A 22,313-nucleotide genomic window follows, 5' to 3' on the forward strand; every position below is an offset into this window, starting at 1 on the left:
ATTTTGGTCATATCGCACAGCCCTACTAATGATGTCCACTAAACCCAACTGCATAATCATCAAAATACATAGACCTGTGAACATTGGATCTTTCTCAGTTTGGGATTTATGGGCTTTATCTGTGTTTGCATTATTCCTCAAAAAGTAACCAGAAGCATTAAAAAAAACAAACAAACAAATAAATAAACAAATAAAGCTACTGCACAATACAGGAAGAATGCAGCTAAACCAAAGCCATAGTATCACTAATGAGAAGAAGCAGTGGTCATCCACTGAGAGCAGACACTATGGATTGTAACTCTGGTCATCAAGAGAGAAAACGAACAATGCGAGGACACTGCATAACACCAGGCTCTATGGATGGTGTCAAAGTAGAGAAAAAATAAAAACAACAAGCTCCTTGCTATTTGGCAAAAAAACCTACAAGATTAAACTTTGCTAAAGAACGAGAAAAGAAATGCGATGTCTATTGAGAGCACACATTCTTCAGTCAGATGACATCAAGATAAATCTGCTCAGCTCAAATAAGACCACAACTACAACAGTCAATGCAATGACCAGCAGCGAAGCAGTGAGGTGGGAGTGCGATAATAAGGGGCAGCATGAGAGCTAAAGGTCTTGGGGAGAGAACATTTATAGATGGCAACCATAAATGCCTGTGGATATACTAAAATACTGGCTGACAAGATAGCACCCAGTCACCAGAACCCTTCCAGCATAACAACAATTCGAAGCACACTGCCAAAACCACACAAGAGGAGAAACTATCTCGCCTCACTCGAATCCAACAGAACACCTTTGGGGAGTCTTAAAGAGAAAAATGGAGCAACATAACCACTCTAGAAAAGAGCAGCTAAAACTATTTGTCTCTGAAGAGCAAATTTTTCTTTCCAGAAATTTTGTACAAAGAGCTGTGAAAAGCCATCATTCTAAAAAGTTGAACCTTTTGTTTCATAAAAAAGGAAGAACAACCTTACTGTAAAGCATTTACTGCAAAGTGAATCGTTTGATACTTTAGCAACACTGCACAGGCGTGTACTCACTTCTGTTATGTTGACAGAATTGCAGCCTCTAATTTAGAACTGCCAGACCAGAGGGTAGTGCTGTTATGCACCGCCATCCTCTGTATTTACCACGATTGGATGCCACAGAATAACCACATATACCTCTACTCTCAGCAGTCCATGTAACTTCGTGTTCTCCCGTTTATGCGGGAAATGTTATATCCTGCAGCTTAACAATGCTGCGTGCCACTGTTGCTCTCCCAAATGCAGGTGTAAACCATGCAGAGGACTCAAGGACTTCTTGGAAATGCAGTTTCTCTATTTCTCACTGTGATTGGCAGAGCAATTTCAGAACGACGAGATATGTGGCACACAGAGAGTCCTTTTTTTTTTAATCCTTACTTGAATATTTCATTGCCCACTCCCTTTGCACTTTTACACTCACATTAACCAAAATAGCATGGGTAGTTCTTTGGCTAGCTCCTTGCATTTGTCACTGCGCCAACACGATTAAAATCTGGGCTTTAATATGCTGGAAGATATCATTTAGCATACCTAACAACAGGTCCAATGGAATCATCTCCTTCACAGCGTCAAAGATGCCTCTCTGCCTGGCCTCCTGACCATCGAGCTCCCTGGCACAGGCTTTGCAACAGCCACACGCTGAGCAGCCAGACTCTCCAGATCCACAGCCACAGATACTGGTTCAAAGTAAACAAACAAAACAGATATTCATATCACTTTTTTTTTTTAATGCAGTTAAAAAGATCCCATCAGTCACGAGTATTTTTTTTGGTTCCTAAGAACACAGATGCTGTCCTGACATAAGTCTCTTACCCTCCCGGCACTCTGTCTGGTCGTCCACTACTGACACAACTGGCACCGTAGCCAGTGCAGTCTCCACACACTGTGCAAACCATGCACTGGTCCAATTTCCACTTGTGCATGCCTGGCTGGCACATCATGCTCTTCTCTTCTTTCTCCTCCAACTCATCCTCTAGGTCCTCATCCATGGCTGTGGCCATGTTCTCAACACCAAATGCTACAACAGATATGTCCACAAAAAAGAAAATCATCAGATCGATCAGAATTTAAAAGAGTACTTAAATGGAAAACTCAAATTGAGCGATTTTATTATGTTTATCTGTCTGTGTGTGTTTGTCCATCTTCTCACCTTTTCCTGCCTGGCTCATGGCTCCGGTGTCTCTACCACACTGGCCTTTGTTATTCACCCCAAACGTCCACACTTCACCGTTTTTGGTCAGAACACATGTGTGAGCCTTACCCATGGCAACCTGAGTTACAAAATGACCTTTGAGGTCTGTCACCTGACCTGTAGAGAGGAAAATAATATTGAAAATAAAGATTTTAGAGAATGAGCAATTCTTTTGGACACAAATTTTAATTATTGTAGAGCGTTGATTAGACCAGACAAGGAAATGTTGAAATATCTATGCTCCGTTTCTGTCAACTCACAGGTGCTGTCACTGTATATAGCATCTTTGCCAAACATGTAGAGTTCTCCATCCTTGGTGACAATGCTGCTGCTGCCATTGTTGCATGCTGTGTACACGGCTGTCTTGGTCTCCAGTTTGATCATCTTCTTGGGCTTGTACGGCTTGGGCTGTCTACGACTTTTAGCTGAAAAAAAGAACACAACAGACATGACATTTAGCTTCTCAGCCAAGTTGGCTTTCATTCCGGTTTTAACAAGGTGAATGTTTGAAAACAGTCATCTCACTAGATTCTCCATCTTCCCCTTTGCTGGCAGACCCTGTGAAGAATACACTTCCATCTTCAGCCACTAGCAGCGCGTGAGAGCCATCATGGCCGACTGAGAATTGGACAATCTTCGGAGATTTCGTAACGGGCAATTCCACCCATTTCCCTGCTGATGGGCCACCCTGTTTTATACCCAGACTCTGGTATTTTCCTGTATAGTAGATCTAAAATAAAACACAAGGAGACTCATTTAAACACATGCAAAAAGACTGAAAACAGTTTGGGTTTTATAAGAAAATTTAAGATTACAAAATGTTAGTCTGAGGCTCTTATACTAAAGTTTGTTTGTGTGTATGCTGCCAATTCAAATACAAGAGCTTTTAGTCATATATGTAAAAGTCTGGTGTGGTATGCAAAAGAATTTTTATGACTCAGATTATCCAGCACTCACTTTGGAAACAACTCCACTACCTCCAGTAGCATTTGAGAGAACAGTAGCATGCATTAAGCATACCCAATCTGGGTCATGAGTTAAATGCTTATACTTTCTTATGGATAAAATTCATCTGTTCCCATTGTACCCATCCACTCTTGGTAATATGCAGATAAAACGCGTTGTGAGTTTAGGTCTCTACACAAAGGAATGTGTAACACACAACTATCCTAGACTGCTATCTACTGCAGAAGAGAAGCACACTGTGCCACACCTACAAAAAATAAAAAGGCACAAACAATCACACACCCAAACCACATTCATAGTTAGCATTCTCATCTTATTATACAAGAGAGTATTGTAAACCTCTGATCACTTAATTACTTGTATCGACAGTTTTGATAACACCTGTTGATTCTACTCTTATATAAATTCAAAAACTATAGGAAGCTTCTCTTCCAGGCTGCCTTGTTGTGCCTCCCTGAAGTTGCTGACATTGTACTGTAGGGCGAGACTCACTGCATAGCTGGCTGAAATACAGGAACGCCAGTTCAGAAGCTTTTTAGCTCAGCCTGCCTATAACCACTAATAAAGGCTGTGTCCTGACAGCACAAAAAAGGCAGACATTAAGACATAAAAACAACTCTGTAATTTTGTATTATTTAAAGATAATTTAGCTAAGAGGGCTAGCAAACATTTCCTAAACATAAAGGTCTGTCTTATTAGGCTTTTGTGCAGCTTGATGTTGGAAAATCTGACTAAGGCTAACTATGTACAGATGTTATAAACTGCAGGAATGTTAAATTGTACGATGGGCTTAATGCAGTCAAACAAGCAGGAACACAACTGAGTCCTTCCCCCACCACAGGTTCACCCTTCAAAGTGCCTGGTCTGTCATTGGCAAGACAAAAGCTCTTAAGCTCAGCAGCTGAAGCTGTTCCAACATTCATTTTTGTTAAACATTTCAGACACGCCACCAGTCTCACCTTTCCTGAGGCAGTTTTCATCAGAGCAAACTCCCTGCCTGCTCCAAGCAATGCTGCCTCTTCATCAAAGCCTGTGCCTGAGAGAAGAACATAGCATTTAGAGCCAAAAACACAAGGGGACAGGATTGGAAGTACTGTGCACCATTTTAAAAAAAAAAAAAAAAGAATCCCATTAAGTTATGAGCAATTTTTGACACATTTGCAACCTTGCAAACACAAGTATACTGCAGAATGCTTCCAGCAGGTATACAAAAGCATGTGAAGCTTTATTACACATATTATCTGTATTTTGCATCACTTACTGATGATGTGCAGATCCTTCTCGAGGTCAAAAAGAGAGATACCACAAGCGTGCAGACATTTCCTTGCCAGCTTAAGCTGCAGTTCCTGCTGCAGGGCCGGGTCTGAACTCATAGTATAGATCCGTACTACAAAACCATCCTGCAGGAAAGAACACAGCTTAGCTTCATGGCAAAACACTGCAACAGTGTCACGTATGGTCCAGGCCCATTTAACAAAAGACACTTCTGTTTAGAGAAAATGCATCCCTGCTCCCATCATTACAATGGGTCACACCCAAAGTGAATAACTAATGAGCTGCATGAAGAATCAATTACTCATTCATTACAACTTATTAGCTAGTCTGCTGACTTAGCCTCTGGGGATAACGGACAATATTTTGGGGGCTTTTAGTGTGGACATCTAGCCCAAAGCTTCTATCTCAATCTGCTCATCATTGTGTATATTAAAGCACATTCAATCACTCTTTTGCTTTTCATGATAGCTGTTTACATGTATGCAGCCAAAGCCCTCTCAAATAAAGTCAATAGATTTTGGACTACAAACAGAAAACAAAAAGTTTTAGGTGCAAAAAAAATCTTGTCCATTCTTCACAGGTTCTACTTATTAATCAACTCAGAATTGTGTTTTATATATAAATTAGTGGAGGGAAGTACTGAAATCCCCTTCAGTGACAATATTAATAGCATGGTGTAGAGCGTGACACGCTGATTGATCACATTGATTCATGGCAGAGCGCAGGACATATGACTATGGCCGTGACGATTTACAGAAAAGAAAACAGTAAAAATGGGAAGACCTCGAGGAAATAATTATAAGATAACAGGGATATAACTGAGGGGTGGATGCTGGGACGTGGGACTATTCTGGTTTTCACTGCGTGGTGATAATGACAGACTCATCTAATGTGCTTTAATTTCCACAGAGCAGAGCACATGGGCCTCAAATCATTAAACTCCAACTATAGGTGGTTTAAGCTGCCAGCTGATCACTATAAATGCATATAGCTTCTGAGCCCCATGCAGTACTCCACCCCCTTTGATTAGTGTAGAAACAGCCTTGCTGCAATGGCAGATATATGGATTTCAGAGACTCCCCTCCCCCACTCACATTACAGAGTGCTTATGCAGATAACTGCTTGAGAGATTAAGCTCTCCAGAGAATACCCACATGTGGTGCCATTTGCCTCACTGCCACACACACATATACACAACACACACAAACACAGCTGGACCCCCTGTACGGCACAGCTGGTGATCAGCTGAGAGTCTTTTTGGAGTGAGGGAGGGACAGATGCCTCACTGGTCCAGTCAAGTTGAAAAGTTAACCTCATTTTAACTAACAAAAGGAAACGAAACAGATAGCACTGTTAAGAAGGTAAGGATGTCATTGCACAAGTGCGTGTAAAAATGATTTGTCACTATGAGAATTCATACCAGCTGGTATGAAGTGGCCATCTTTCCCCATTCAATTCAAGTTTGACAATTCAAAAGTGAAGCAAAACAATTCTTTGTATAGCCCTTTTTCCATTTTTACCTACTTGGGGCGGCTTGGTACGGACTGACACAGGTTTTAAGGTTTTCCATTAAGTGATAATATCTGGTACCAGGTACTTTTTTTAGTACCTGAAAGCGATCCGAAAATGTGACGTCAGACTGATCAGCACATCTACCATTGCCTTGATGTCTGCTTTTATTGTAGCGTTCATGTCACATACAAATTATGTCACGGGATGCTTGGCTGTGTTGTTATAACGACCCCACACACTTAGGTTGTACTCAATTGCAATGGAAAACACACTGAGCCGATCCAAGTAGGTACTAATGGAAGAAGTGCTTTTCTGAGTGAGTCAGCGACTTGTTTTTTGAATCTGGGAACTTCAAGGTCCAAGCGTGGTACTCCACTGGTAATCCATAGATGCTATGCAGAGCAAACCAAACAACATATACCGTCCACAGCAGCCACCGTTTTTTTGCTTCTCTTAATATCTGATCGCACGCCATAGCGAACACTGCCGTTTTTCCGTTTGCAAATGTTTCAACTAATTTTCAGTCAGCCTACATATAGCATCCTCACTGCTGACCTCTGCATTGGTTGAATTCCTTAATCCTGCTTTCTGCAGAGCCTAAAAGCTATGCAAATGGCTATAAATGCAGGGCCATAAATCCAGCAGTTGCTTCTGTTGTCAACAGCAAGTTTCTTGATGCTTCCTGTGTAGTCATCAGATGAGTAGGGCAAGACTTCCTGTTCCATCTGCCAGTCACCGTTAATGAAAGCAGATAAATTTCAAAGGCTTAAAGCTAAATCGTTGTTTGACAGATGATTTCACAACTGCATTTAGGCGAAATACGCTGCCTCTCTGCCTTGCCATGTTAATGGACAATCTAAGCCTGTTCAAACATGATTTGTCTATTGACCATGGACTATAAGCAAACTACAAATGGAAACCAGATAGCTTCCTGCACCGAAAGCCTTTTACCTTGCCTATAGATTTATATTAATGTGAATAAATTTGCAACTATCTTAATTCAAAATTCAAAACTACAATTTCATTAGAATTAAAAAGGAAGTGGGTGCATAATAAAGCCAGCTCTCTCCCCTGTGTTTACAGCAGACTCAGCAGTACAGATGCACAGCTAGCTTCTTCAGGGTTTAGTTAAACATGCAGGAAAAACATAGATTTTGCATACTGAATCAGTTTCAGTTTAAGTTCACCACATTCTTCTAAGAGTCTAAAAAAGATGAAGTGTGTTACTGTAAAACTGAATACTGATGGGCTTTAGCAGGAACACTAAACTTACATCTTTGCAGGCTGCAATCTGGTTAATATATTCTCCATCAGTGAAGATGATGTTCTGTCCATCTGAATGCTGACCTGCAAAATTCAATGTGATGGTTAATATACCTGATATTTTGTTCACTGAAAATTTAATGCCTACTTGAGGTGTTTAAATACAAGTCAATAAATCACCTGGCATTGCAACCGTCCCCTCATGCTCCAGAGTCTCAGGGTTGATCTTCAGGGCCGACATACTGTGGTTACTTGTGTCCCGATACAACAAATACCCCTGAAGACAAAACGCAGATGATCAATGAAGTCAATGACTAGCTCTAATCGTGTTTATATACACGTGTATACGTACATATATACACACACACACACGTGTATATAAATACGTACATACACGTACACATATTTCAACGTTTTCTTTATTCTTATTCAACAAAATGTAAGAAAAATGTGTACATGTCAATATTTGCATTACTCACCTGAGCAAAGCCCAGCCAGGATCTTTTCTCCTTTCGGTTTCTGATTCGAGACGTGGAGTTGTACACGTGGCCCTGTGAGGAATTGAATACACACGAGAAGACAAAAACTAACAGTTACAAGCCTTAAATAAAGTCATACAAAACAAAAAAGGTTTATTTGATGAATAATGAAAATGATCTTAATTTTCACTTTTAAAGCACTGCTGTAAAAAAGTTGGAAGAAAAACCATGTTGCTCCAAACAAATTTTTTTCCATAAACTGGGTATTTTTTAAAAAAATAAAAAATTTTGAAGTTTTTTGAAGCCAAGTCATTTTCTGACGCTGCAGAAAGCTTTTGAAAAATTCAAGCAATATAACTGCACAAAGCTGATATGCAGCTCTTGCTACGCACCCTGACAGTGCCGCTGTATCCAGAGCCCACTTTGTAGAGTCCATCCTTGCAGAGCAAATACAGGAAGGAACCATCAGTCTGCAGGAGGCAGCGCTCATCTTCATCAATGATCACCTCCTTCAGGACCCACTTGTTCATCAAGGCTGCACGTTTGATGCCATTTCCAAACCAATCCTGGATCTGAATCTTTCCCACCAGAACAGCCTGTACACTCCTCTGTAACGCGTTCAGTATGGTGGGAACCTGGTGAGATTTAGGAAGACAAGAAGGAAAACTTGCAGTTTCCTGTACATTTTTTTGTCTGTGGCATTTTCACACAATCTCCCATGGCAGCCATTACACATACTTCTGATCTTACTGTTAACACAAAAGCAAACAAACACAAAAGAAAAAAAAGAAACGGAACATAGACAGGCGCAGACCCACATTTCCCAAAAAGCCTGACTGCCATTGTGATGATTCATAATCCAGTTAATACATAAAAGATAAGCAAAGAAGGGGAAAAACAAAAACAGCCCAGTGTTTATATAGGATAAAATGTGTGAGCCTACAAGTCCCCGCTATACCACAATCACATGTGGAAATTGCATCCAAATGCAGAAAAAGGAGAAGTATGTTTTCAGTCACAAACCCTTTCCACTTATTAGCACTTGCTGTTCAACTTGGCAAAGAATTCGAAAGAACAGCTTGGTATAGAGCAGAGGAAATATAAAAAATAAAAAAAAACAGTGCAAAAGACAAGCTATGGACAGAAGCAAACAGAAGAACGCCTAATTGGCGGAAGAATGCAGTAAGGGTAAAATAATCAAACCGGAGATCAGAGCAGCCTGACATTTTCCAAAACTCAATTTGTGCTGTCCAGACACTGCCCTGAGACTCCCTTCACTGAGAAACGCATGGAGCCAGGTTACTTTATCCACTTCAGCATGCACTTTGGTAATCAAAAACATATTTACAAATATGGAGCACATGAGAGAAGGGTTACATGTTCTGGTGGAAAATGTTTAGAAACTGAAAAGATCATATTCAACGGATTCCAGCTTGTGCTTAACCAAAGAGGATCACATAAATGTCTACTTCCAAGACATCTGACTGAGATTTAAACAGATAATCATTTAAATATTGTGAAATCTCAGAATGTACTTGTTCTAGAAACGCATAACAAAAAAGTACAAAGACTAGAGTGGACTGACACTCTTCTTACATTGTCTTTGATTTCGAAAATGATTCGTAGACATATAAAAAGAGTTAAGACACACATGTACAATCAGTCAAATTTGTTTGAATTAGTTGCTTACCTGTATTGTCTGGCAGGCATGACTGCCATTATTTGTAAGAATGGCAGAAACTGCCTGGAGGATCTTCCCCGTGTCTCCCCAGGCCACCACCAGACTGAAGAGGCAGGCACAGGACAGCGCAGTGATGGCCTGTCCCGTTGGGTCATTGGGTCCTGTGCTCCGAACCGTGGTCTCCAACAACAACTGGAAAAGAGACTCTGGCAAAGCAAAACAAATGGTTGGAAGGTTGGCCATTTGAGGAAACAATTAAAGTGTAATATCTAAAGATGGCTGAACAAAGTAATAACGACAAACGTTATATATTTGGTAGATTCAAACTAAAAATAAGCATTTTATACTACAAATACAATATGCTAACTACATTGGAATGCATTAGACAGTACACATACTGCTTTACCTAACACATCAGGTGGCTCAGTCTGGAAGCCCTCAGGCTGTTGTCCCTGCAGCATGTCCAGCAAGGCCTGCAGGCTACGCAGGCACAGCAGAGGGTGAGAGAACCGAGTCTCTTTTATCAGCTCAAAAACCCCACACAGGCCAATGCCAATGATCTGCAGATACACCAAAGGAACACAGTTTCTATGAGCTAATCAACAACGCACTCCAAGTTAAATTGCTTTCTTTTATATATTTTAAAACAAACAGATGAGCATGCCCTAAAAGGTTTGAAGTGGATGTTTACAGTCAATGCCACTACATCTGATCAGGGCCCCACAGCATGCAGAGGACTACGAAGGACTTAGATTTTATATAATGACAGACCTACTTGGCTATGTGGAGAAGAGTGGAAGGCATTCAGCATTCCCCTCTCAGAATTGCTTGTTAGGGAATCACATAATGATTCAAATGTCCTTTCATGTCTCATTGAAGAACTTGTTTTGTGAAAGCTTAAAATCAGTGTAACGAATATAGTATAATGGATTTTTTAAAAAATGTACAGGAGGATACAAATGGCACAGCACGAAAAAAATAATGGAAAATTGCACAACACATAATATTTTTAAAAAGACTTTCAAGATTTTTGTAGCTGAGACTTCACTGACGCTTACGATCACAGTGTTTGTTAGCCATCGTTATTGAGCTAAAATTAAAGATCAAATTGGCAAATATATCAATACCAATCATTTCATAGGTATCAATGATAAAACAACATTTATCTTAACAAAACTGATTAGTCAGGATTATTTTTAAACAATGAAGTGTGAAACTTAGAGTGAAAGATCACTAGATCGGGACCAGAAGGAGACAAATCCCTGAGAGGATTGCATCGTGATGGGCATCTGGTTTTTAAAAATAAATAAAAATAATAGTAATAAAAAAAAAATAAAAAAAAGTCAAATCCAAAAATGCTGTGAACGACGGGAGAAGCAGCACTCAGTATTCATAAGATACAAGTATTTACATTGAGCAAAAATTTTCTGTCATGCAGATTTAGAAAGCTAATTTAGACAGTTTTATTAGAAATCAAATTGTAAAATTTGCTCCCAGGTGTAAATGTCAGCCCGGCAACAGCAGGGGCACAGAGTGAATTTATTTTTTCTAACAGGCACACAGAGAAAAGGACATAGTTGGGGAAGCCTCACAGGATTTGGGGTGGGGGTTGTTTGAAATCTCTGGTAACACAAACCTCAATTATGACAATAAAAACGATAAACTCTAAAGGATCTCACAGATCCATCAAAAGAATACGCTGGCTCGCTTTAGTAGGAAGTGCAGCTAACAACAACATAAGCAGCTGATATTGCTCTTCCCTGCTTATACCTTTGGCAGCTTCACAGCTGGTTCGCGGTACTCCTCCTCCTCCTCGCTGTCTGAGTCGCCGCTCTGTACCGAGCTCCTGGAGGCCAGCGCCAGGGAGGCCTCTCTTTGCTGCCAGTCCAGCACACAGTGCCGCACGTTGCAGTAGACATTGAATGCAGAAGGGTTGCTGTGTAGCTTGATGTCTGGCACGCAGAGTGCTCCATCTAGACTCTCGGCCTGTGTGGAAACAAGAGTGAGGAGGGTCGGTTAGAAAATCCTCATTATAAACCACATTTATAAACTGTAACATCAATATTTATAGTAAAATTCAATACACTTTGGTACAGTAAAATAACTGCTGTACATTGACAAGTAGGTAATCCATTCCTCCTTTGTGTACCTCATGACTCAGTTACTTTAGAAGGAATTTAATTTGGCCCAGTGACGATACCCTCCCCACTTCTAAAGCACATTGCCTACTGACCACAACAAATGAGGTAAGAATCCCTCAGAGAAAATCTCCCGAAATCTACACCTCAGGGACTCTGTGCAGATGTTTTCTGTTACATGCAAGTTGAAACAAAATTATATAACCAAAATAAATTGGGATTGTAAGACGTCTGCTGAACACCATATTTACACGGTTAGTTCCATCACTGTCTTCTCACATGGTGACTGTGAAAATAAAGAACTCTTCATTCTGCTTCAGACTCCTAAGGACACTTGCTTTGTACAGACTAGGCGAGCGTTTCCCAATTTCAAGAACCGCTCAAGACCATTTTCGCGGTTGCAAAATTAATTACACAATATTCTGAATAAACAGTGCGCAAACGTGTCCTTTAGTCCACTTAGTTCGAGCTGAACTTAAAAGTTAAACTGAAAAAATGCTTAAGGATGTCTTTGCAACAAAAAAGGTGGTGAAATTAAAGTTTTAAAAGGCACTCAAGAGAAAATAAGCTGGCATGGCCAAGTTATTTCTGAAAAAAAATAAATAAAAAGATAATAATAAACGTAAATCATCACTGTTGTGCAGTGAGGTGAGAAATTTAAAGCAGATAATTCTTCAATTAAAAATATTTTTAAAAATCCTCATTATGTTACACAATTATAATTAAAAGGTTCAATTATTAACACTGAACAGGCAAACGGTCTACAATCTCTACCCATGCCTACTGGGATTAGAAACAAAAAGACATTTTAGAGAAGTCTTGCTGATGGTGCCTCTTGCATGTTGTTTAATTGTGTTACACTAAGTGCTGTTTGTAATATCAAGTCAGCCATCACTGATGTAAACGAGTTGGACCAGTCAACAGGGAGAATTTGCATCCTAATCATTACATCAAAGATTAAGGACTCCAATCCAAATAATCACTGGAGAAACTACAGCTCACAGAGAAACTTGATAAACTAACTGATAAGCTTTCACCATCCCACCAAGCAAAGCATTTTGATCTACAGTCCTGAGGCAACCTCTAGAGAATCACATTGATCGATTGTCCCTCTCTCCCAGTGTTGCACTTTTGGCATCACCGTCACAGAGGGTGATGTCATCTATTTGGGAAGAAAGGTCATTCATTTTCAGCTCAAATCAGCCTCCAGCCCTCATCTAACACTTATGTCTCCTGCTTTCCTACCTAGCCTCTTGTGACCAAGTGACTGTGCAGTATTTACAAAGGAGCACATTGTCTGCACGGAGCACTTAAAGCCTTTTTGAACACAGAAGACTGTAACAAGCCATGAAGCAAGGAAAATATGATTTCTGAGGAGATAAAGTAAAAACCGAAGGGTAAGGTACATCAAAATCCTGCAAGCTGAAGCTGAGGGTTTAATGCAAGAAGCTCAGCAGTTTTGGCCCGTCTCTACAAGAACTGGATACCAAGACATTTATTGTTTGATTAATATTTATACAATTTTTGTGTCTTGCTTCCAAACCATTCAAGCTTCAACCCTATATTAATAAGCATGAAGACATTATTAGACTAGATGGTCATCTGATTAAATGTAATTCAAAGATTTGGAGTTAATGCTAGATAAAAGAAACCAAAATCTTTAGTGCAAAGAGGTACTTAAATTACAACATAAAGTCGTACCTACGGTTTGTTACTTTATAAATGTTCTTAAATACAAAAAAGAAGGGAAAAAAAAATCTGGTTATATCATGTATCAATTATGTGAATAAAAATGACTTATATGATCAAAACAATACGTTCTGATCGCTATAGACATGTCTCCATCTACATAAAGCAATTGCAGTAGCTTTTATTTAATTTTTAACTGTTACTTCTGCAGCTCATCTCTGTACGACAGCACTAGGCTTTGAGACATATTTGAAGTAGCAGCCAAACTCAATATTGTGGGTTCACATGCAGCACACTTCACCAAAATAGCTTTTTACACCATCACTACAAGAGCCGCAGCAGTATAATGATAAATTAAATTTTTCAGAAGCATTACTCATCATTTCATGCCATTTGAGAGAGCAGTGTGGAGAGCACCATCATGGAGAGTGGTATAGAATTTCCATATATGTTTGCAATACATTAGCAGTCCTAAGCTACTGCAACCAACCCTTTACTGAGCAACAAGAAGTCATGGACCACAGATGAAAGATAAATTGAAGACAAGGTATCCTGACTTTTAGTCCATAGCATCATGAATTGCCTAACAGATGTACTCTAAAACAAGTTCAAACCAAACCCCAGTCAGCCTAGCAACTGTCTGTTTTAACTCAAGCTTTTTAACTCAAGAATCTGTACGTGCTAAAAGGTGGCCTTTGATGTAGCATTTGATCAGAAAGACAGAAAAAATAAAATGAGCTGTGAATTTTAAACCAGCTTATGTGTCCACCATCAGTTACCATGGTGATCTAGCCAGATTAAGTGAGAGCTATCTTCAGCTACTTCCAACAATGTAAACTCTGACATGAAGTTCAGCATACCTTGCTAACCCATTAATCAGGTTTTATACCACATCCTTGGTCTTTTGACAGATCACCTCTGTCTGCTAGACATCCAAGCCTACCTACCAGTGATTTACATTTGTGATTAGGGTGAAATGTCTCAATCAGTGATTTATGCAGGAAGCATTAACAAAAGAAATATCAACTCTCTAGGACTGCACTAACTTTATAATCAGACAGAGGTGCCTCCACTACACATGTTAAATTGAATGTGTGGTGCTATACTTGCTGATCATTGTCATCATGTTTTCTGGCTTTATCCTGCAGTTTCTTCCTATTGGTTGCACATAGTATCATAAATAAGATCAATCATCAGCTCAAAGAGCATCTTTGATTTGAGGTATTTAGTTCTGTCAGCACATTCCCCAAAGAAGGAAATGAGGAATGACGCTTCAGCCTACAATATTTATTAAAAATAAAAATAAAAATGAATTTGCAGAATTGCTTTTGTTCAATTTTGAGGAAGTCAAACAGGAAATCTCTAGATAGACTTTCTACAAAAATCTGTGATTAAGATTGATATAGACTTTTTTGTAATAAACAGATCAGTGATGGGAAACAGCCTCAAAATTCAACATTTAAGGAACTTTGCTATAATTATATTTATGATGATATAGAAAATACTGGACAACATTTTATCGATTACTGAAGCTTGCACGGCAGTAGCATTTATTAGTCCAAATGAAATGAAGGCCATCTTCCAGCCTTCTTTTCCAATGAGCCGCTGTCATTGAGGACAGAGTACCTCATTCAAAATGTGAATCTACTGCTTCAAAGTGCCAGCAGCATTACAGAAAAAGAGTAGTGACACAGCATTATATGCAGTGTCACAGAATAAGTCAAATGTAATGTAGGCACAAAAGTAGTAAGATAGCATCTTAACGTTTTATTTTAACCATGACTAAAGTGACATCTCCTTGTAACCATTCAAGAACTGCGCAATACTGTCACATATTAAAACTGACAAATATTTTCCACCTGGTTTTTTCTTGGTTCCAGCTTTTAATTGCTAAAGCCCTCCTTTTCCACCACACAACCATGTCATTAGTTTCCATCCACGTTTGCTCTTCCTTTTGACAGGAGCGCTCCAGCAACGCTTGATTGAGTCACTAGTTTACTTTTAGGTCAATCACCAGTTCATCCCCCCTTTTACATCCCTTCAGAGCCTGGATATACTGAACCGTGTGTTTTTGACTTAAGTGGTCAAACAAGTTTGTTGTTTTCACCTTTAGCTAGAAAAGCTTTATTGTATATTTGGCAAAATACTGCGCTTTATTGAAGGGCATGCCTTCTTTTTTTTTTTGGTACTAAATTGTCACTCGAGGTTGATGCACTGCTCTCATTCTCAGACATGTCTGGGATTGTGTTGTCATCCTGCCTAGGGAATTATTACTTTGCTCTGATAACACCTTATAGGTAACCTCCTTTGTTTTTAACCAGTATTAACCCAAATAATATGGCCCAGCTACCCACACCTACTGGTGACATTTGATCACTTCCTTTCCATTTTGATACTTTATGCACATTAATGTGCTGTGGTATTTATTTCTTATTCGTTTGCTGAAATGTGTGCAGAAACAGAGACGCTATTGATTATATTTGCCATGTCATTCGTCAAAATTATTTCACATTTCCCATGTATCAAAACATTCATACAGCTACAATGTCAAAAAGTAGTTCAAATACAGGAAGTGGTCACATTTATTTAGTGCGGCAACTAAAGTACATGCAATTGAGGACTGGGACAAACACATTAACTCTCAACAGTCCCCAGACTTTATTTCCTTCACATTTATTCATTCATTCATTCATTCATTCAATCCAGGTTTTAGATGCCTAACCTTCCCCAGTACTTGCATTATTTCACAAACCACCTGAGAAAGCTGGAAATAGTTTGCAGATGCAACGGTCTGAATATTCTGAACTGGAAATGTGCTCTTTATGAACATTTCCAAACTGTATCTTGCAAGTGCAGAATAGTTGTATATGAATATAACCTTAGGATATATTATTTAGATGTGATGTTTCAGGCATTCCTTTCTTTGAAATCATTAAAGTATTACTTACACAAAAAAAGAACTGTTGCAAGAACACTACATCACCTGTGGTGTGTGACACAGGTAGGGGAGTTCCTAGTGTACAAAGACAGCATCACATTATCTGCCATAGCATGACTAATTTAGAAAGCCCTCACATCTCTTAAATCCACTGAATGAAAATGTCTCATGCTCACTGCCCGTGTTTGTCTTTAATAAGACATTATTATACAAGTTTGACAGTATTCTTTTCAATGTATTACTTTGCACCATTATGTTGGTATTATAATGACAGTTTTTCTAAATGGCACAGAAAACACATTTCACTGTACACAAGACATTACATCATCCTCTTCATTAGGATGATAAGTGTTTATGCTCTGGCTTTATGCTCACTCTACTTTCACGTTTGTAAGCACAGAAGCAGACAGGGAGGGGGGAGAGAAAAGCTTTCAAACCACGCTCTTGTCTGACTACACGAGTGTCAGAGGCGTGAAAGAGCAAGAGTGAGCACAACACATACAAATAGAGCACGACTGCCAGAGTAACAGCCCACATTTTTATGCCTCCCTGCCAGCCAGCCTTGCCTACCACACAGAATATCTTATAGCGTTGTGAGCAATTCAACCTGAGCTGACTCGGCCACTCTACGCCGGATTGCTTGTCTGGAACACTTGAGGAGAAAGATGACGAAAGAAGTCAGAGTAAAGCCTCTTTTCTCTTCTGCTATTATCATGTTAATCTCTGTTGCTTATGCCTGTAAGCTCCTCAAAAACATAATTTGTAAAAAAAAGTCTAAGAAATATACAAGAAATCATGAAAGGAGACCAAGCTATCAAACACGAGAAAAAAATAAAAAAAATAAAAAAATAACATGAGACATAATCAAAGGTGACTGTGCTTACTGCAGATTTTGTTATTAGGTCTCACTGAGTTTCACACCTTTTGTTTTTTGTTTTTAAGGAGTGACCTGGCCAAGAGGGCAGCAAAAATTGTTACAAACAAAAACCACAGAAACCAAGAGTTGGACAACTTTACAACTGAGTGAAGAAAATGCAGTTTTTATGCAATAAAAAGTTAACTTAAGTCGAGTTAACTGGGACTGAACAGCACCAAAGCCAGACTGCAGGAACTCATGGTTTTGTAGGACAAAAAAAGATGAGCAGTCCAAGGTCAAAATGTATAAATCTTAGGATTTGTTAACAAATGCTGGCCCTGCAAAGTCTCCACCTGAAAGAGAAACACAACAGCATCATCTGATGCAGGCTAGAATCCCTCTTTGGAAGGAGGAGACTGAAGCAGGAAACAGTTGCCGTGGAGATGTGGAACACATTAGGTTGCTCGGCAACAGGCCATCATGAACAAGTCAGAGCCACTCCCATGTGTCTCTCATTCCGCCTATCCACCACGTCAGCTTCTTGTGTGGACGGGCTTACTGACGCCCGATCGGCCCTGACTTAACGAAAAACAATGTTTGTGCCAAATACCCTCCAGACAACACAGGAGCTAATCTCGCCTTTAATCTCATCCTTAATCTGTTCAATGCGTTCAATAGAGTCAAGCCAGCTAAAAAGACATACCAACACATTTGCAAACATGGCAGTTAGGAAATAAAACTGATGTTTTCATTCACACGAGGAGAGAAATTGAAATACATAAAGTATGTGTTATGCTTATTAAATATTTTAAGGAGCACTGAGAGGGTTATGAGTGATTATTTCCTACTACTTTTTACAGAGTAGTAGCAATGTGAATTAAGGATTTACAAGTACAGCAAAGGTTGTCCAAGTCAAAGTTTAATATTGCCTAACAGCTTTTAGACATTAAAGTGCCTCTTACCTTTGTTCTTGATTTGACTTTTGACTTGACCTTCTGTCGCCTTTTAAGTTTCTTCTTACTCAATGCCTTCTTTCCCCTGGAAGCAAACAGTGATCCGTTAGTTTTGCAAAACTGTGCTCTTTTTAAGCAAAAACTCTGGACTTCTTGTTAACATTCAAACGATGTAGAAGCTTGCTCAAGCTATCATCCAAAGGTGGAAGTGTAAAAATGAAATGTGCACAACTGGATCACTTTATTTTTAAAGCAAAGGTCAACATTGTACTTAAAGAGACAGCACATAGTAACACTTCAGACATGAGGGAAGGTAAACAATTCTTCTTCATGCAAGGTTTCAAACTATTTCAATGTCAAAATCTTAAATTCTTTCTAACGTCCCACACAACTGTGTCGATTTCATTTTTGTTTCACTCTGCAGAGCGAGCAAAGAGATCTATAAGCACAGTTCATCTTGCTTAACCGCCATAAGTGCGTCAGGAAATTCACATTCACTGTTGCCTCTCATATCAAACCTTCCCAAAATAGGCACTAGTTTGTTTCTGTAGAAATTCCCCTTTGATGCCTTTGAGCTGTCACTGAAATCTGTTTTGCAGTGACTTTTTGTGGCCAGTCTCTCTTACAAATCCACCTGTCAATAAGATGTAATACGAAGCTAGAAATAGAAACGCCACTAAAATTAGTCACCACAGTTACTCACTACAAAAAAGCATAAAATATTTACAGGTTTTAAGTGTCCTATTTTTTTTTAACTTAATAGCATAGCTGAATATTGCTTTCCAGCACCATACAAATAGCATAATATCAGGTCTCAATCAAGGCTGATCCAGATACTCCTTTTTAGCAACTTTCTCCAAAGAGCTTCCAAAACAGGCCAACTGAGCATGCCTATGACTTTTTAAATAAGCAACTTCTTAAATAAGCACTTTTTAAATAAACATCTGGTGGCAGATGTTAGTTGAAAAGGACATGAGCAACCAACTAGACAAACTGAGGATTTTCTTCTGCCTGCTCCTTCATATACACCAATTAATTCAACATTTGTTTATAAAAAAAGAGTAGCGTTCAGCATTATGTTGGTCCTTGGTTAAAGCAACCATTGTACACACTGAGAACAGCAATTGGATTTGTGAGGGGAGGATGCAGCGATGATCCAGCTATTCAGTCTACAACCTGACTTACTAGAATGACGTAAGTGTATTACCCGCTTATGCTAGAACAGCAAATGAGTTCAGCAAATTCCCCACACATCCTCACCCAAACACGGCTCACGTTTCAAACAAGTGTGAGCACAGTAGCAATAAGCAGTTAATGTTTTGTGTTTGTTTCTTTATTTGTTTGTCGTTTATTTTTTTAAATACACAGCAAGCCAAAGTCAGCCTCGTGACTTTTTTTCCTCTCCCTTTAACCGGTTTAAGTTAAGATAACCTGGTGAAAGGTCGGATGCTCCCAATAGCTAGCTCACAATGACGCCGTTGGGCCTAATTAGACACACAACACCACAACTTGGCCGGTAATAATGGGTGACAATGAAGTAAAGTGACAGTTTAATAAATAAATACATAAGTAAACAAATATATTACACAAGTGGGGCGCATGTTTGCATTTAGCCGGATCGCACCTCACCCAAAACATCACAAACTACTCCCATGACAGCTAGCCGGCTAGCTCGTTTTGGACGCGAACCCACCCCACAGAGAGGTTTTTCTCTAGTGGACATGTCTCGAGTAGAAAAAGCTTGCATTTTAGTCACAGTGTGTCAGTTCATAGCCGAAGCAGTTTGCACCGGGAATGCAAAGCCCTCGCATCAGGGTGAACTAACGTAACGTTAGCTTAGATGGCTCCCATAAGCTAAGGAAGTCGAAGTCAAAATTGCTACCTAGCAAGCTAACCCCGCAAACAAATTATGGAGTTCCTGAAATACTACCCGTAGTTAAAACACGCGCTTCTGTGACAAAAAATGAGATGCAACCAAAACCATATATAATAAGAAATATGCGTGGAAGTTAGCTCATTGGTATTGACTGACGCACCACTGAGCAAGGGTTACTCTTAGCTTCGTTAGCCTGGTTAGCCCTACGAATGACAGCCCAGCCTCCGCGATATTTTTGATTTCATTTTATCCGCTCACCTTCCTTGATTTATCCCTTGCTCTTTATCGTTGATGGCGGTGGTATAAATCCGTCTGTATCTCTCCGCCAGGGCTCGTCCTGAGAGTAAAAGCTGGTACCGAGTCCGACAATCCGACTGGACTCCGGGTGTCGGGCAAGAACCCATCCCCGAACCGACGGTGGAGAGGTCGGCTCCTGCTCCAGAAATGACCCTGACACCCAGCCCCATCGACGGCGATAAGGAGGGCAGAATCCCACCACCGGCGGCCGCTGCCGCAGCAGCACACATCATCGTTTTGCAGAACAATGCATATATATGTATATATCACACAAAAGATATCACAGCCAAATAATCTCTAGCCATCAGACGCAATCCACGTGTCGATGTATCCGCCACATGTCACATCATTTGTCCGCTACGAACTGCGAAAAAACAACAACGAGCATCCACGGTCCTCAGCGGTTATAAGCGCAAATTGTAGCCAATCTGGTGGTGCAGCTAAAAACCCAGTGTAGTCTTGCGATCCGGCCGCAGCGTCAACACGGTGCTCGACTCCAAGGATGATCCTCTCAAATCATAACTGAAATTTCTCGCGAAAAAGCAGAAACGAAAGCATTCATTTAGAAAAATCGCATTGTCGAGTTTCGTTTTTTGCTTCGTTTCTTGAATATTTCTTGACCCCGGAGAGGCAGCACCCTCAGTTGGGCTGCCATCTTAGCTCCATCATCCCTCCCCTCCCTGGCCGAGCCTTGCGTCGCCAGCATGCCGGGATATTTTCATACGTCTGAACCGAGCGATGCTATCATTGATTTAGCTGATCAATTACTTCTCTGTTTACACAATCGCTGCAAATGCGTAGTTCACTTTTCTTTTTTACATCAGATAAATAATCGTCGAGGCTAAGGACGGCCTCATAGATCAAAGGCAAATCCGCAGGGCTATTCTTTGAACACTGTGCACAGTTGGATTGTGGACATTTAAATTGAAGAAGTCAATACAGCAAGGGCCCCTCCCAGGTTGATCTAAAATTGGCACACACAAATACACAGATGGATTGCTCTTGGAATCGTTGTCCGCAATAAGAGTGGCCTTTAAAAACAGAGTTGCATATTTTTAAAACTGCTTTTTTTTTTTTTTTTTTTTTTTTTTTTTTTGCGTGCTGCACTATTCCATTTAGCATTGCTCCATTTACACAGTGAACCCTGTGTAGCTGTGAACCCTGCCCTTTGATCTACCTTCTTGAACTTCTCCTTAGCTGGCACCAGGACTGCAGTTATCGATCTGCCGTCCCTCTTAATTGATCTTCACCGTGCTGCTGTGGGGGGATTATTCACTGAGTGTGGTTGTTTTATCTTCTCATTACTGCCTCAGAGTAAAGCTGCACATTACCGAAGTGCGTCAGCTATGCATTACCCAGATTGCGATGGTGATGGCGATATTTTAAAGGGTGACACAGGGGTGCAGGGGAGCTCCAGGGAGAGAGATAAAAAAGAAAAAGAAAAAAAGGAGAAACACTGTGTTGGGTAACATCAAAATGGAAGCAAAGGCCAAAAAAACACCCTACTGCAGTATAAGGTGGAAAAGGAAACAGGTGTTTATACTTTCATGTATGATATAGCAACGGATGATGCAATTAGCAGGTCATGTTTCAAACATGCTTCGCTGCATTCCCTTTAAATGTCTGTGCATGTGGAGGGGTGATGCATTTATTTAGGGGGAGAGAGCGAGAAAGAATGACAAAGGGGTACACAGGCCCTAGTGGTGCTTTATTGGCTGCACAGTATTGCAGTGGCCCAATGACAAGAGAGAGGTAGGTCTACTGTCTCTTCTCATAGCAACCGAGAAAGCATCCAGAGATTATCAGTGTCAGAGTGCCAGCATGGATCTGCCATGACAAAACCTGAAGAATTGTGTTCTCACAGCTGTCCTGTGAAATATTAGAAGTGAAAAGCAGCTCTCTTGAAGTGCATCATAGCAGTTGTAATGGTCTCTACGTGGCAGGATATGAAAAGAGCATGATTCGGTATTGAAGATGCAGTCGCATCCAGAGGCTGCTCCCTTATTAACCCCTGGTTTTCTCAGCTCTGGCCAGTTACAGTAAATATAGGGAGGAGGGATGCCTGGGCAGAGTAGAAGTCCATATAGGACACAAACATGAGCAGAGCTGACAGAGACGATATCCAGCCGCCTCAGATACACACACACACACACACACACACACACACACA

General features: G+C 40.1%; 1 protein-coding gene across 17 annotated transcripts in view; it reads right to left on the minus strand.

Moving 5' to 3' along the window:
• mycbp2 (MYC binding protein 2) overlaps nucleotides 1-21,020 on the minus strand; it is a 61,300-nt gene extending 40,280 nt beyond the window's left edge. For 9 of the 17 annotated variants that reach the window (XM_014337725.2, XM_014337720.2, XM_014337724.2 and 6 more), the window contains exons 1-16: nucleotides 20,105-21,019; nucleotides 17,980-18,055; nucleotides 11,167-11,382; nucleotides 9,803-9,956; nucleotides 9,406-9,602; nucleotides 8,108-8,350; nucleotides 7,716-7,787; nucleotides 7,417-7,513; nucleotides 7,247-7,320; nucleotides 4,448-4,586; nucleotides 4,146-4,222; nucleotides 2,746-2,950; nucleotides 2,481-2,645; nucleotides 2,179-2,337; nucleotides 1,842-2,046; nucleotides 1,560-1,705 (exon numbers count right to left, since the gene is read on the minus strand). In XM_014337725.2, coding sequence (XP_014193211.1) covers nucleotides 1,560-1,705; nucleotides 1,842-2,046; nucleotides 2,179-2,337; nucleotides 2,481-2,645; nucleotides 2,746-2,950; nucleotides 4,146-4,222; nucleotides 4,448-4,586; nucleotides 7,247-7,320; nucleotides 7,417-7,513; nucleotides 7,716-7,787; nucleotides 8,108-8,350; nucleotides 9,406-9,602; nucleotides 9,803-9,956; nucleotides 11,167-11,382; nucleotides 17,980-18,055; nucleotides 20,105-20,376 — 2,497 coding nt within the window. In that variant the 5' untranslated portion in view covers nucleotides 20,377-21,019. Of the gene's footprint in view, nucleotides 1-1,559; nucleotides 1,706-1,841; nucleotides 2,047-2,178; nucleotides 2,338-2,480; nucleotides 2,646-2,745; nucleotides 2,951-4,145; nucleotides 4,223-4,447; nucleotides 4,587-7,246; nucleotides 7,321-7,416; nucleotides 7,514-7,715; nucleotides 7,788-8,107; nucleotides 8,351-9,405; nucleotides 9,603-9,802; nucleotides 9,957-11,166; nucleotides 11,383-17,979; nucleotides 18,056-20,104 lie in introns of all 17 variants that reach the window. The other 8 variants (XM_042221835.1, XM_014337731.2, XM_014337730.2 and 5 more) reach the window with 4 other exon arrangements.
• Between the last annotated feature and the right edge of the window lie 1,293 nt (nucleotides 21,021-22,313).

The sequence above is a fragment of the Haplochromis burtoni genome, unplaced genomic scaffold, assembly GCF_018398535.1.
Source record: "Haplochromis burtoni strain Fernald_Lab_line unplaced genomic scaffold, NCSU_Asbu1 Contig_75, whole genome shotgun sequence".
NCBI classification, from domain to species: Eukaryota; Metazoa; Chordata; class Actinopteri; order Cichliformes; family Cichlidae; genus Haplochromis; species Haplochromis burtoni.